This window comes from Monomorium pharaonis, chromosome 2, assembly GCF_013373865.1.
Source record: "Monomorium pharaonis isolate MP-MQ-018 chromosome 2, ASM1337386v2, whole genome shotgun sequence".
In the NCBI taxonomy this organism is placed as follows: domain Eukaryota; kingdom Metazoa; phylum Arthropoda; class Insecta; order Hymenoptera; family Formicidae; genus Monomorium; species Monomorium pharaonis.
This window is the reverse complement of record NC_050468.1, coordinates 27846523-27863042: the sequence shown is the minus strand read 5'-3', so window position 1 is coordinate 27863042 and position 16520 is coordinate 27846523. Positions and strand designations below refer to the sequence as shown.

Here is a 16520-nt window from a genome sequence, read left to right as displayed (position 1 = left end):
GTGACTCCCCTCGTGTATTTTCGAAGCGCGGCGAGATAGTGCGTCGTCGTCGTCGTCGTCGTCGTTAATCGGGTGACCCGCGGGTGTCTCCTCCTCTCCTCTATAGTGGAGCGGAAGAGGAGCACGAGGAGTATAGCAGCCGCCGCTGCCGCGGAGAGGAAGGAGCGCGAAGAGAGTGTGGAAGTCTCGGAGTCGCGACGGTAGTCTCGAGAGGGTAGGAAAGGGAGGGGAGGGGCGGAGGGGAGAGAGGAAAAAGGAACCGCGCGCGCGGCGCGTTTCCCTTCCTCCCCCCGCATCGACCTGGAATGCCGCCGCCGCCGCCACGGTTGTTTTGACGTCGTCCGCCGCCGCCGCTATTGCGCATGAAAAAAATCGCGTTGCCCTTGGCAGTAGCCTATTTATCGGGAGGAGCGCGCGACCGCCGTTGATAACGGGACGAATTTCGGCCGGTCACTCGCGCGATATCCGCGAGCCATTGGCCATCCGTTTCCGCTGCTCCTGTTCTATCTGTCCGTCCGTCTGAACGAATATACATTTGGTCAGTCGGTCGGTCGCGTTTTCTCGTCGGGTCGCAACACGTTTTTCACGAAACGGAGGTACTCCGAACGAGACGCTCGCTCGCAAGGAGAGAGAGGGAAAGAGAGAGAGAGAAGGAGAATATACGCCGCGAGGGTTCCCCCTCGCGCCCTTTTCCCTCGCGGTCACCGCGCGTCGTGAATCGTGTGCGTGCCGCGCATGTTATTGCCCGCGTATCGCGCTCTCCGTCTGTCTGTCTGGCCGACCGTCCCCGATTCCCCCTTCTCTTCCCCCTCCCGCCGCGCTCCTCCCTTCGCCGGTAGGTCTCTATCTCTCCGTGACTCTCTGCGCGTGCGTGAGTGAGCGTCTGTGTTTATTCGTGCGGCCGCGCGCGCACCCGTGTGTGTATACACGTCACCGTCGTGGAGCACGCAGTAAATTGTGTGTTATTCGGAGAGACAAACAGGTGCAGGAAGAGAGGGCCCCGTACGCTCGCGCTCGCAACAGCCGCACCTCGTGGCACCTCGTGCGCGTTTCTCGGTGCGCTGCTGTCGTTTACTCCGTGCGCTGGCGGTCGTGTGCGTCCGTGGGGGCCGCTCTCGCCGACGACGTTTCTCCGTCTCACCCGTCGTCGTCCGTCCCCCCCCTCCCTTCCCCCCGCCCTGCTATACCGTCTCACCGTCCGTCGCTGTGAACGCGCGAGAGCCGCGGCGGTGGCACGTCCGAGCGAGCGAGTGAGCGCCGCGCCGTGTCGTCGTCTTCGTCGTTTGGGACGGAGCCGCGCGACTCATAGTGATCGGTGTGGCGGGCGAAATTAGACGAAACCGCGTGACAGGTGGATTCGAGGCGTGCCGAGACGTGGAGTGAGAAAGGGAAAAGAAGAAAGACAGAGAGAGAGAGAGAAGCGAAAGAGAGAGATGGACAAGGACAGAGCGAGGCGAGAGTGAGAGAGAGAGAGAGAGAGAGCGTGCCGTCGCGACATCTCGGAGTCATCGGGCGCGTTCGACGTGTGCCTCCTGCGATCGCGGGATCTCCCCTACTTGGAGTTTCGACGCCGTCGAAGGTGGAAGAGAGTGATTGCGAGATATCGCGGGACCACCGTCACACGCCGTGTGCGCGTCGTCGTCGTCGTCGTCGCCGTCTCGTCGCGATGGTGATGGCCGTGGCTCGCCATTGTTATTGTTGTCGTTCCTCCTAACCTACGAGGAGGTAGACGTCCTCCTCGACTGTCGCTGCAAGGGGGAGAGAGAGAAAGAGAGAGAGAGAGAGAGAGAGAGAGAGAGAGAGAGAGAGGGATAGAGACAGCGAGGCGGCGCGCAGCGAGGGACGCGACGCCGCGACGCGACGCGACGCAGCAGCAGCAGCACGCCCTCGGAGCAGCGCTCGCCAGCCAGCGAGCGCACATGCACACCACCCGGCTGCTGCTCCCGCTGTGCTCACAGTGTATATTTACGTCGTCCCGTGAAAACGTGCTGTATCCCGCGCGCTATCGTTTCCGTCGTGAGCGCGCGCGCGATAAGAGCGTCCGGCGAGAGGCGGACGGCACGTTGCGGGGAGGAGGAGGAGGAGGAGGAGGAGGAGCAGCAGCAGCAGCAGCATTGTCGGCGTAGCTCAGCGGTGGAGCATCAGCAGCGACGGAGGAAGCAGCCCGCTGACACGTGGACGGCCGCGTTGTTGTGCCCGCGCGGAAAGTGCGCGGATCGCGCTCCACCGTGGCGACCGAGCGACATTAATCCGGAGGAGGAGGAGAAGCAGGAGCAGGAGGAAGAGGAGAACGCGATATCGCCCGCGCGCAAGAGAGAGAGAGAGAGAGAGAGAGAGAGCGAGAGAGAAAGAGAGAGAAAGAACGAGAACGGAAGAGGACGTTTGGCGCGAGTGTGGGAATCCTCGGCGCGCGCGTTCGGCTCCGCCGCCGCGCCACAATGAACTTCCGCGCTGCCGTGCGTCACGCGGTTGTCTTTCGCTGAGGAGAAGAACGGAGTGTGTGGCGACGCACGTGTGTGGCGGCGACGTGTGTGCTCTCTTGGCCGCCGTCGCCGCCGCGAGCAGCGACTCCTCTCGCATGCCCGTGGAGAAAGGAGCGACAACGGCCGGCGAAAAGGGAGCGGGGACGGCGAGGTAATAGCCGGGATTGTACCATGTGAATGATACGCGAAGGGCCCCCGACAACGTTCTTGTTGTGCATATACCCGAGGGTTTATTATACTTGTTCGTGACCCGCGACAACGACGACGAAGACAACGAGGACGAGGACGAGGACGACGACGCTGACGCTCGTCTCGATCGTCATCCCGACCATGTCCTCCTCCCAAGGAGGCAGGGGGGGCCCGGCGTCGCCCTCGGGCGGCGGGCCCGTGATCCGCTGCGGCCACCTGAAGAAGCTCAAGACGATGAAGAAGAAGTACTTCGTGCTGCGCGGCGAGAGCCCGGGCTGCCTCGCCTGCCTCGAGTACTACGACAGTAAGAAGAAGTTCGAGAACAGGCAGCCGCCTAAGCGCAGCATCCTTCTGCACAGCTGCTTCAACATCAACAAGCGCGGCGACACCAAGCACAAGCACGTGATCGCGCTTTACACCAAGGACGAGTGCTTCTGCCTGATCCTCGACAACGAGAAGGAGCTCGACGAGTGGCTCAAGGCGATGCTCAGGCTGCAGAGCGGGGACGTGCCTGACGGCGAGCAGCCAAGGCCTACATTCGGTAATTTTGTTAGGAAAAAGAAAAAAAAAAGGCAGAATCACGGTCGCGTGCCCAAATCGATCGCTCGCAATGGCGATTGATACCACTGATATTGGCGTGTTATCGAAATTCTTGACTCGAGTCGCCCCTCCCCCCCCCCCGACCTGTGCGTCTCGCCGCTGCGACGTTCTATCCGACGACCTTGATACACATTTCTGTTACGTCTTAGAAAATACGACACGTCTCGCTTTCCGCAGACGGTAATCAATTTTTTTTCTGCTTTTCCCACGGTGACGCGATTATCGCGCGCACTTCGTATCGACCGGTGTAGGGACCTGCAACGAGACCTTGGTACTCGCGCGTGCACACCCCGTTTGTTTACGTCTACTCCGATAGAGTGAATCGACGATTTTTTCAGGCCAGGGTTGCGCAGTAAAATTCACGATTGCACATCTGCATTGTTCACCTTATTGTTTATATCATGTTTACTGGTGAACTTGTCATGAACTTTCTGATGACAATAAACAATGTAAATTATGAATTGACACATTGAAATAACACATTGAAAAGTGATTAAGCTTTAAGGTTGTTGACAAAAGTCACAGAAGTAAAATTAAAGTTTTTAAAATTATTTATTTCCTTTTCATACGGTATCCTAAGAATTTTACCCAACCTCAGATCGGACGTTTACGCGTAGAATATAAATGATCTACATTACGCGTACACATAGAGAAAGATTTCTTTAGATTTAATAAACAATTTTGTTCGACTATTTCATAGCATATATTTCTTTGGTTTTAATATATTTTATTAAATCTTAAAGAAAATTTATTAAAAAAAATATATACTTTGGAATAGTCGAACGAAACTGTTTATTAAATTTTTCTCTCTGTGTATACAATATAAACTATGTAAATTATGTTTCACACATGTCGTTTGTGTAAATAATAATCCGTTAATTATTGAAGATTTAAAGTTTACGAGTGAAATAGTGGAAATTATATTTTGTTTTTTTTTTAAATATATATTTTTTTTTGTCTTCTCAATGTTGAATTCGTATATATTAACAATCAAAACTTAATTTTTTTCTGCATTATTAGTTAAATTTGTAACAATTTGGATCGGTTCCAATTTCTTGGTAAACTTACCTATCAGATAAATATGTGTCTTTATTTATTTAAGAAAAAAATGAAGATAGATACATGCTTATCTGATAGGTAAGTTTACTTAGAAGTTGGAACAATCGGTATACAACAATCTTGTATAGTGTAAATATTACATAAATAAATAATATGTAAATAATCCATGTAGATGTAATCTTGAATTGCACGATACAACCCTGGTCTACAAAAACTCTGACCTACCCTAGTTAACAACTAAAGATAACAAAGGAAATATTAATTTCCAAATATTTTTGATAAAATATGAATATTTGATAATTATTTTTATCTTTTAAGTTTTATTTTATTTCTTTGTTTTTATCATTACATGAGATTTTTCTTGCAGTTAATTTGAAAAAAAAATCAATTTTTGTCCACGTATATTGATATTACAACTTTGTACACGTTCTTGAGAAATTTAAATTTGTGAAATGGACGGATGCAAGGGGTATAATAAAGAAATGTCTCGCTACTATCTGTTTTGTGACTTCCACATTTTGAGCGAGTTATATAGCCTTGGAATAAAAATAACAGTTGGCAATTGTTTGTGCTCTTATGTTCTTTGCAGAAACAAAGAAAACAAGAGTGATGTCGATTAAATACAAAATCCCTTTGTTTAAATTACTCATTATTTCTACGATTTCTGCTTTTAATATATTTATAATATATTTAAAAAATCCGTTATTTATCTTGATTATTAATGCAATTCTATTAACATATGTAAATTTATGTTATTTTATATGAAAGTTTAGTATTTATGCTATTATTTTATATGTAGATATTTTCAAATATTATTTACTATAATGCATTTATAAATTATAAACATATTTAATGCAAGGTATACACATAATAATGATAATGAAAATTTGCATTGCATAAATAGATGCTTATTACGATAATTTTCAATAAACGAGAGTATAATAAAATAAATACATAGATAATTTAAGTTTTCCATGTGCATCAATTTTTATCACATTAAATTACATGTTATATAAATTACAAGTTTATATATATTATAAATCTTATATATATATATTTTTAAATATATATTACTTTATATATAGCATATTATATATGAATTTATTGTGTGTGTGCGTGTGTATGTGTATGCATACATACGTATATACCATAAGCATATATATATATATATATACAAGGTATATTAATTTATCCGTACCACTCTTTTCTTGGTAATAAATGATTGGACGTTGGAAAAAAATCATTATCAAAGTCTATTTGAATTATCTAATGGTGACATTTCCGGAAATTAGAGGTCGAGAGAAGATAAACCTGGGTCAAGTCTGTAATTTTAAATAGAAACATAGATCGGATGAAAGAGATATTGTTAGATAGATTTTTTTTTAAACAAACCACGCTTGCTTTAACTTTTTTTAATATTTATATTACTTACGATTTTCGACAAAAATAAGGAAATGTCAAATTACGAATAAAGTATAGGAATCGTGTAAGAATAAACGATAATTTTTAACAATTTAACATGTACAAAACTTTGGATACTTTAAACATATGCTGTCAGATAAACCTATACTTTTCTTTACGCTTTTGTTGATTAGTGTGCATCGTCAAGCGTTCTTACAAGTACTACAGGTGACCTGATACACTCTGCATATTAGATTATGTATATGTCGGATGTGTGTGTGTGTGTGTGTGTGTTTGAGTGTGTGTATGTGTAATACACTTATTTAATAACATTAGGTAGAGTTTATTAATAAAATATTGGATTACTTCTGTGTTTTAAATGTAAGATTATTGTTTTACATTTTTTTATGCTTTATTTCAGAACACGTATGGCAAGTTACAATGCAAAAAAGAGGTCTAGGAGCACGAAAGAATATTCATGGACCCTACAGATTATGCCTCACCGATCAAACATTAAGTTTAGTGAAGATTGGAGCACAAGATAACTCCGACTCTATCGAGATTTCTGTAAGTTGACGTAGATAAATAATATAGATAGAATGTATAGATAAAAGAGTATAATGTAAATTATTAATAAACTAGCGCTTACAGCTGTAATAGCTTGTATATTTTTTATATGCGTTTCGCAATTTAATAATAAGAGAACGGGGTAGTCTGCCGTGTGCAATTTTATTCCGGTTCCGAGATGCATTTAGACGGATCAGTTTTCAATGTGAGTAATAGAGAGAGGACAGATTTTGTTTAGACTAAGCGCTGCTACACCCGAGAAACAATTGCACATGGCGATGTTTCAACACGTCGACATGTCAGAACGTGTCTCTGTTGGAAAAACTTACCGTGAAACTTTGCAAAGTATGCGCTTTAATAGTGCGCATTATTTATTAACTCTCTGTGCACACGTTATTTTTTCTTTGCCACATTAGGTCACAATACTTCCAAGTTAATTTTTATTATAAAAATATAAAAAGAATTCTTCAATTACTATATACTTTAACATCTGTAGAAAGTATTTGTATGAATGTTTGTTAAAAAATTTATAAATAAATGTTGTAACTAGTTATAATGTTTTTAGTTTTTTAAAGAAAGGAAATGCTCTAGTTATTTGTGTCGAATCGTGTGTACAGAGAATTAATAATGCATTTCATTTTTATTATTCATTGGGATTAATTAACAAAACTTGGCATTTAAGATGTGTAAATAGAGAGAAACTTTAAATAACTTTTTTTTCTCTTGCAGCTAAATTACATTAGACGGTGTGGATTCGCGAATGATATATTTTATATTGAAGTCGGTCGATCCGCCGTAACTGGAGATGGCGAATTTTGGATGGCGGTCGAAGACAACAATATTGCGCTCAACATGTACGATGTAATAACAACTGCAATGAGGAATTCGAAAAGTAACAAAGACGAGGTGGCGCCTCGTCAGAGAACACGTAGTTCCTCCGCCAATGAAGCCAGTAAACCTATATCCGTTCTCCAAAGACGGCATACAGGTCAAAAGCTTCATGGCTTTTCACCTTTGGGTAAGTTATAATTTTCGCAAATCTGCTCCTTGTACATATTGTTTACCCGTTGTGATTTACACCAGGATGTGAGTTATCGGTTTTTTCGGAATGTTTTGTACTTATCAAAATGTGATTCTTACATTTGTATAACTTGGGACACATCGGTTATCACGTGTCTATAATCAGAGCTCAATGAAGATACAGTGTTTCGGTTTTGCTTGATTATATACGTCACTTGTGTTTTTAAAGTTATCCTTTTTTACGAATTCCTTTTTAAATCCGGACTCGAAACTTTGTCTAGTCTCGAAACACCATTCCTTTACACATAGTTACCGCCAATTGCACACGCACATTAAATTGTATTACCTTAAGAAAACCCCAGGTGAATCGTCGTATTGTGTACACGTTAGAGCTCAGCTTTAGAGTAACACAAGTGGGTTTACGGGGTTTACAGAGGAACAGAAGACATACAAGGAGCAAGTGGAACCATTGCAAGAGCAGACTGCTACTTCCTCTGTTCTCACACAGTGTAGTCAATCTCGGAATACCTCCTCCACCAATACAGCCACGGGTCTGTTCTCTGTCACAATAGTTATTTGCTTTTCTTCTTTCTATGGATTTTGAATGGCAAAATGTCACACGCGAAAGCAGTGTGAACACGTCATCTATTTTTCTTCAGTTTCATTTTATGGAGTCTAAGACTTTATTCAAAGATTTGATCATTGCATTTTTCTTTTACTTCGTTGATTTACTAGATGCATTAGATGCGTACTAGCATTCAGCAACATTGAGCTATTTTCATATACGCAATTCATGAAATTTATTTTTTATATTTATGAAAAAAAGAAATAGATTTAAAAAGAATTGTCATGTAATACATTCTCTTATTTCTTTATAATATTTTCAAAATAATATCAAATTAGATATACAATTAATGTTAATATTAAATATATCGAAATAAATGTTGTGATAAAAAAATAAATTTGAACATATAAAAGCTAAAGTTAAAGCTTTTATACAAATGCAATGATCAATTGTGTTTTAAAAGGGAAAGTTTGGGTCGATTCAGTAATGCATTGTTTTCTGAGTGTTTCCGTGGTGTAAATAGCATGACATTAATACAGTCATAGTAAGTTATCTGAAATTCGTAAATTATTTGATATCAGATTTTTACATATAATGCATCTTGTTAAATTAATAATGAAAGATAGGAAATTGGTACACGCTTTATTGTCACTTTGATGTTATTGATACATGTGTTCTATCGCAATTCTCTTGTCACGAAAAAATTATCGTCACACGAAACTTGGAAGAATAGTTGTTAGCTAGAAACGATTTTAAAAATAGGTTTCACATGTGTCAGACTTGTCAATAACTTTTCGCGAGATACGTAAGAGATAGATTCTCTGCGGTTATATTTTTAACAGCACGGTCGGTACACTATCCGTGCCGTATCTGCCGTATATCCGGCGCAAAGATGCACGCAAGACAAAGACAGTGCGATAGTGAGAGGTGTGTGGTTTGCAGCAGTTGCTGGTACCGGGGCTTGGACTACTGGGATTGCCACGACTAATGCCAACAGTGCCGGTACCGCTAGACGTCGTCATTCGGTAGCGAGTCATCCTCATTCCGTCAATAATTCCCAATCCGTTCATGTCACAACAGCAACAAATGCAACCATGACTACCACCACCACTGTCACTACCACTACCATTACCGCAACCACCACTACCATCACCACCACCATTACTGCGACCGTCACCGCGACGATCACTACGACCACTACCACGACAATATCCCATCAGAGAACCCTGTCGCTGCCCTTAGCTGCCGTTATTATCAATCAAACGCAACCATCTAAAAGACCCGTTTTACGGTGTATGTATTTCGTTTCGTCATATGTTTGTTTAATCGATCCGAATCTCTGTTTTATCCTTCAGTGTTTCTGCAGTACGCTTGTTACGCTATTTCTGTTACGCATTTCATCCTTCCAAACTGTATAAAGCCAATTAATGTTATGTTGTCTAATAAGAGACCATGATAATTTTACAACGGCAAAATTTCGCCAGCATGTTGTTAAGTGCACGGATATATTACGAAACAAATGCTTTAGTTTGAAACTTCTATTTATTTGTTATTGAATATAAGGAATGGATTTTGTACATTTCTTTCCTGGATGCTCTAGTGTTGATACTTGGATATTAATTTCTGCAATTTCTGGTTATCATGTAAGTCTTATTTTGTTTTATTTATTAATTTTTTTACATTACTCGAGTTCTGCGAATGTGCAGAATATTTGACGAAATGACCGTGAATCCTATTAATTGCTTAACTTAAAAAAAAATATATATATATCTTTAACAATACAAAATATGTCATGTACATACATAATAATTTTTATGTATATGCGAATATATAAGACTAACTGCTGTTGCTATGCTGGGACGATGGAACTAGCTTCTTTCTACTGTATGCAAGTAAGCGTCACACGAGATTTCTGACGAGTATTTTTGCAGGTACCACTGGGCGCGATCGATGTGACAGTTTGCCGTCAAGGGCCCGCACCACTAGCGAGGGACAACCAGCCACGATCGTGTTAACTCATCCTAGGGGAGCTCATATCATGTCGCATGTACCGCGGCCGTATTCCATGTGCGGACGAGGGTTTTCGTATTCTCCGCCAGTCGCATCGATGCCGATTAGTCCGTCTTCCGACGTCTGTTCGTCAGATTCGGCTGGATCATCACCCTCGATGGACGATTGTGGTGATAATATTATGGAAGAAAGCACCGTCTCAAGGTACGGGCATTCTTTGACACCTGATGAGCCTGTAATCTTGGACAAGAAAGGTGACGATTATGCCCTGTGGTCGACGTCGCATCCACATCTGAAATACTCGCCAAACTTTAAATCTCATTCGCCCTCTCAGGTAAGTGTAATATTGTTTAATGTTTTAAAACATTTTATAAAAATTTTTTATAAAATAAAGTTTCTTAATCTTTATAAAAAGAATAAAAAGATAATGTAACTGTAAGCCATCTTATACATAGTAAGAAAATGATAAAGAAAGTAGATAAAAATATATTTAATATAATTCAACAAATCTTTTTTTATCATAGTTTTTATAATAATAAGGTAAAAACTTTTGTTTTTACTTATTTGTATCGTCTATATCTCAAATTAAAGTAATATCTAGCACATAAAAATAAAGTAGTATCAAGCTGTTGGATAAATAACGATAATTTATCGTTTCGGTTGTAGAGTTCCTATCAGAGTGAAATGTATAGCCCCTGTGGCTCGAGTCCGGGCCGCGGTGGCGCATATATGCCCATGAGTCCGGCGACGACGGCTCACTCGCATTCCCGTGGATCATCTCTCGTGGAAGAAAGCAATGTGGATGGCTACGTACCGATGGCACCGGTTGGAGATGACGGTTACGTTGATATGGATCCTGTAAATAGTCACAACGGTCACTTTCCGGATGATATATCGCAGAACGACGGCAGTAGCTGTTCTGTTACATCCGGCACGCCTAGTACGGATCTGCGGTTCTCCGAGTATCATTTGGACAAAGTTACGAGCTTTTTGACACCCGGGGAGGATCTCCAAGCTAGGCCGACCAGAGCGTACTCTGTTGGATCTAGACCGGAGCAAGCCAACAGGCATCGTAAGAACAGGTATGAGCTTTACATTTAGGATTTAGCTAAGTATAGTAAATCTTCGAACTTCGGATGATATAAATTCGCTTAACTTTAGTTTTCTGAACATTAACCGCTATTATTAAAATTAATAAATAATAAAAGAAGAGTTAGTAAACCTTTATTGTGTAAATCTTCGGGTATTATCTTGTTTCCTGACATGTTCAAAAACAAAGTCTTATTGTACATACTGAGAATATTTTAATGCGATGTATTACATTTATTATTTTTTACGTAAAATATTTAGTTTTGTAAAATTTTATGACGATTGCTTGTCTGTGCGAGAGAACGTAACAACCATATAAGCTTTAAATATTGTCTAAATATGTCACTGACATAATGATACAAGGGAGATCTTTACTATGGTAATCTTTGCGCAGGTTGGACATCACTCCGCAAGATGCCAATAGAGTACGAGCATTTTCCGTAGGTAGTCGATCCAAGAGGCCCGAGATCGGAAGGCTAGCCGGCAATGTAATTACCGCGCCGTTACCAGCTGGCGCGGACACTTCGAATTCGAAGTCGAGCTCCGCGCCGTTATTATCGAGTTCTTGGGGTCACAACTCGGGTTGCTCTGGAGCGTCCGATCGCATGGAGGATCTCATGGAATTGGATTTCACGAGGCCCAGTATTCCAACCGCTCTCTCCTCTCCTCCGTCATCCTGTTCCTCCCAACCTCAGTCGCAACCGCAACCGTACTCTACTTATTCTACTGCCACTGACACTAGTTCCTATGTCGACATGTCGCCCGGACAAGCTCCCATATCGACCACTGCCCCATACGTCGATATGAGTGGCATAAATAAGGTATTATCGATATATCTATTTTTATTTTATTGATAAAACTGCTACATTTTAGTCATTGTTAAACAACAAAATTTTTTTCTTACAGATCAATCGCAATAACAATAATAATACAATCACTGCCAACCACAATCATAGCCACATGCATATGTCATCGTTAACTTTTACCCATAAACCTGTAATTACAACTTTAAAGCCGGTAGAAGAAGCGGAGGGACCTTACATGAAGATGGACGGTACGATAGAGGATTGGATACATTCAGAAGCGAGTCCGAAACAAATATTTTCGCCTCTTCAAGAGGATACCTATCAAACAAATGGACCGCCAGGTACTATTTCGTAAATAATAATTATAGAAATTTTTTTATATAACATAATAAAAACAACATTTCAAAATTACTATTACCTAAACTTGTAGGTGTTACAAGAACAGCACCGGTAGATCTTCCACAACCCAGGCGACCTCCGGAGGGATACGTCGAGATGTCTTTTAAAGCGCGGCCGAGTTTAGAGCAAGACTACATAAATATGAGCATGGGTGGGAACAATCGAAACAATCGTAAAACACGGACGGGCAGTCGCAAGGAAAAATCACGATCGCAACCAATCGCGATACAGGCAGGCAGTAAGCCATCTAAAACTCCAAATTTTTTACCTTTGAACGGAAGTCCGACATCCGAAAGTCTGGCGAGCACACCTGCCTCTCCGCCGCGAGCAACGCCAACGGGTTCATCAGCCACGATCTTTCCCTTCTCTCTGAACAGTCCTCAGTCACCTGTGAAACCTTTTACGAAGAAAAACGACGAATTTTCCACTACGGACGTTTCTAACCAAAATAAAAACGATGAATACGCGATAATGGAACCTGCGAAAAGGGTTTGTACACCGTGTTCTATCCCATTGACGGAGACAATGTCTTCGTCAAAGGCGAATAACGAAAAGTCACCTAGTCCTGTAGAGAAGAATGTTCGGGTTTCAATATTCAAATCTTCGTCATCGCAAGAGCATAGTAAGCCCATGAACGTAATAACGAAAAAACTCTCGGATCTAACGGTATCGAAACCGCGTCTTGTCACGGCCTCGCCGAACACCAGTCCTACCCTGACGGGTTTCAAGCCGTCGACCGCGCAACAGTCGAAGCCATCCTCGCCAAAGTTTATCGACGAGACTCCCACGCCTACGCCCACGTCCACACCCACGCCTACGCCAAGTCCGTTGGACAGCGAGGGCTACGAGAAGCTTCAACCGGGCGCGACAATATTGCATTACGCTAGTCTCGATCTGCCGGAGATCGATAATCCAGCGCCCGTGTCGCCGGCGTCCACACAGGAGAACTTCACCTACGCCGAGATCGACTTCGCGAAACTCAAGCAGACCTAAAATATGTGCATATCCTGAATGCGCATATTTTGCCGCCCCCGTGTTGCGTACGAGGCTATGCGTGACGGGGTGGGTTGGCTGACGCCTCTTGTGTTCCCCATGATAGCAACGAGTAGGCAGGGTATAATCGATCGTTCTGACATTGGCTCGGCTGGTCTAACGAACAAGGCGCCGGGTAGGAAAACTGTATATATAATTAATTTCTTTTTCTCTCCAGCCTAACGGCATTATACCGCTCGCCGATCTTTCTAGTGTGTATGGATTGGCAGCCTATTTTAAATCGTTTGAGAAGTAAGCATCGTTGGTACCTATAGTTCTGGTTGTACTGCATTAATATCGTATTTTATCGGAATGATGTGAAATTTTTTAATATAGGCAAGATTTACTTTTTTTCGTCGCTGATTCCGAAGAGAGTCCTCAAACCTGTCCGCATATTTGCTATTTCTAATATTAAACGATCAGTCAGATTTCACAGAAAGGAGCAAACTACGAAAATGTTATCTTTTATTTTATTAAATAATATATTTATGTAATTGGTCAGTAGAAAGGATTTCTTCGTATTAAATATATCACTTAGTTAAATGAGAATCGCTTGTAAAAATGTATAAACTTTTTAAATTTTTATTAATTTGTTAGTGGATTTGCGTGTTATCTCTATCAAAATTTATTTTGTTTTGTATTATATTTCCAGATGCTGACAAGCCAAATATGCATAAATCAATTTTTTGCGAAATACACACACATACACACACACACATATATATACACACACACATATGTGTGTGTGTGTATGCGTGTGTGTATACACATTAAACTTGTATATTTGTAATAACCTTCTAATATATGTGACGAAAAAATTTATTTATATTGGTTGTTTTGGAGCTGCGCTCGTAAATAATATAAACTTTGTTACTTTACAGTACGCGTACAAATTTTAACAGCGTACCTTTTATTTGCGCAATGTAAATTCTATTAAATTTGATTTTTCGTAAAATCTGCATATCATTGTTCTGTACAGGAAATAGCATGTTAGTCTATCTATATGTTCGCTTGCTTATCTTACCATTTTATAACAACAAAATTGTTTGAATTCGAGTACATTTATGCTTCGTTTTTAATTGAAAGAAAAAGAAAAGAAAAAGAGTAATTATATACATATACGTGTATAAATTTGCGCGACATTGTGTGACATAAGATATCGGCTTCTATTTTAAATGTTTTATCTTTATTCGAAATCTTTAGACATTCAATGAGACCTTAAATAACGGAATCTGCGAAGTCTTAGACGTAAGAGGAAACGTGAAATCATGGATTTGCAATTTTATAACTCTCGAAAAAAAAAAAAAAGATTTTTTTAAGCCTATTCTTACGCAGGAATCCATGTCGATGAGATTCCATCAGTCTTCCTCGAAATGGACAAAAATTCTCCAACGACACCAATGAAATCCTGCTTTTAGACATCGTGATTAAACATGCTGATATTAACACTAATTGGAATTGAATTAAACGAAATTGAGATATTGTAAGCTTTAGAAATATCAAATAGAATACGGTAGTGTGTAACAGTACACTACCAGAAACATAAGTACTGAAAGAGGTACGCGATGGACCTGGTCTTCGTAACGATTACTGCGAGCCGGATGAAATTCTGCAGAGCGAAACCGATATTCAACCGGAGATATTCGTCGTTTATACGTTCTCGCGTCTCCTCTGTGGCGAATTTTTATCCGATTGTCTCCTCGCGAAGGAATGTTACCCGCCAATGTTAGATCGACATCTCTCATAGAATTCGTATTGCAGATACAAAATAGATGTTCCGTACAATGGCAGTATACATGTGTTATAACGCTTTTCATATAAATTATGAAGGACCGAAGCGTCTCGAGAGAGCTAATTCGGCTTCGTATACACACATATACACACATGAACATACCGTCGCATGACGCGTATACATATATGCATATTCGTGCTGCAGGATATTCTGTGAAAACGGTACAACCGGTGTCGTGCCGGAGGACGGTACAAAGAAAGATGATCTAGACTAAGAGGAATTACTTAAGACAAAAAAAGCAAAAAATAAAAAAAAGGATAAAGATGCCTATGTGTAATGAATTGATCTTTATCAAAGCTTATCTTGTTTGAGCTAAAAAACAAAAAAATATGTTCTTTGCATGTATCTTATTTAAACATGTTGCGGTTGTATCGTAACGTACAGGGTGTCTTGTATATGTACACGTATATTTGACGAATTTTTGCATGGGTTGCGAGTGCATGAGTGCGTATGTGCGTGCGTGGGTGAATGCGTGCGTGTGCATGGTATGATGTGTTTTCTTTTGCCGTGCGTGTATGTAGTATATATATGACGGATATACGTGTACATATACATATATGTACACACACATACACATAATATATATATATATATATTATATATATGTTAAATATTAAGTATAATAATAATTAATAAACTCGCAATATACACCGTTGTCTCATTTCCTATTACCTCATGTAAATCCTGATAATATTGCTTCTGAGAAAACCGTTGGGTTTTTTTAAATTTTGGTTGTTAACTTTTTGAAATGTTTTAAAATTCTAAATAAATAACTGTTTAACAATAAATAATTATTTTCTAAATTTTTCTTTTAATATTATTTATATGTTCTATAAAGTTTATAGTAAAATATGCACCGTTGATAAATTTACGCGTTATTTGCTTTTTTATAATTCCATGCTCATGATCAATTTAAATGTTTGTTTAATATGATAATAAAATGTTTATTTTAATATTATACATTTTTATAGTTTTTTTAGTGTTATGTGCTTAATTTTTATATGCTAAATTTTGATTTATTTTATGTAAAAAAGTAATGTTTAATATGCACTGTAGCGCTTACACAGTCTAATTTTTAATGACGAAATTTTTTTAAAGTAAAATTTTTGTGATTTAAGAAAAACGTGGTTTTTTAAAAGATTAACATATGCCAACTTTTTGCATATCAAAATATCTATATCGTACAGATATATACATTTTTTAATGTGTTTTTTTGCGCTAAATTTAACTTTACATATTATAAAATAAAATATTAAATAAAATGAAAACATTTAAATTTAATAAAAGATTTTTATTTATATTAATTAAATATTATGTTACAGATATATTTGAATTTTATTAACTTATTATTAAAGTCTACCTAAAATTATTGCCATTTTCTGTAAATTTTTAAATTTAAGTAAGATTATCATATGATGAACCATTTTATGAAAGATTCTGATGCATTCTAAATATTTCTTGCCAGATGTCACTACTTATCCTATATTTGAAGCAATAACTTGCAAAAT

The 16520-nt window shown here is 40.2% G+C and overlaps 1 protein-coding gene across 4 annotated transcripts; it reads left to right on the top strand.

Moving 5' to 3' along the window:
* The first annotated feature begins 220 nt into the window (after positions 1–220).
* On the top strand, positions 221–15250 carry LOC105833897 (insulin receptor substrate 1). Of its 4 annotated transcripts, none has more exons than XM_012675989.3 (10): positions 221–3213; positions 6154–6299; positions 7029–7317; positions 7754–7870; positions 8830–9177; positions 9816–10228; positions 10561–10976; positions 11378–11804; positions 11890–12130; positions 12220–15250. In XM_012675989.3, the coding sequence occupies exons 1-10, from the start codon at positions 2814–2816 to the stop codon at positions 13179–13181; spliced, it is 3759 nt and encodes a 1252-aa protein (XP_012531443.1). In that variant the 5' UTR covers positions 221–2813; the 3' UTR covers positions 13182–15250. The 4 variants fall into 4 exon arrangements, with proteins under 4 accessions (XP_012531443.1, XP_012531442.1, XP_012531444.1 ...); XM_012675988.3 differs by having other exon boundaries at positions 8827–9177; XM_012675990.3 differs by lacking the exon at positions 8830–9177.
* Positions 15251–16520: the final 1270 nt, after the last annotated feature.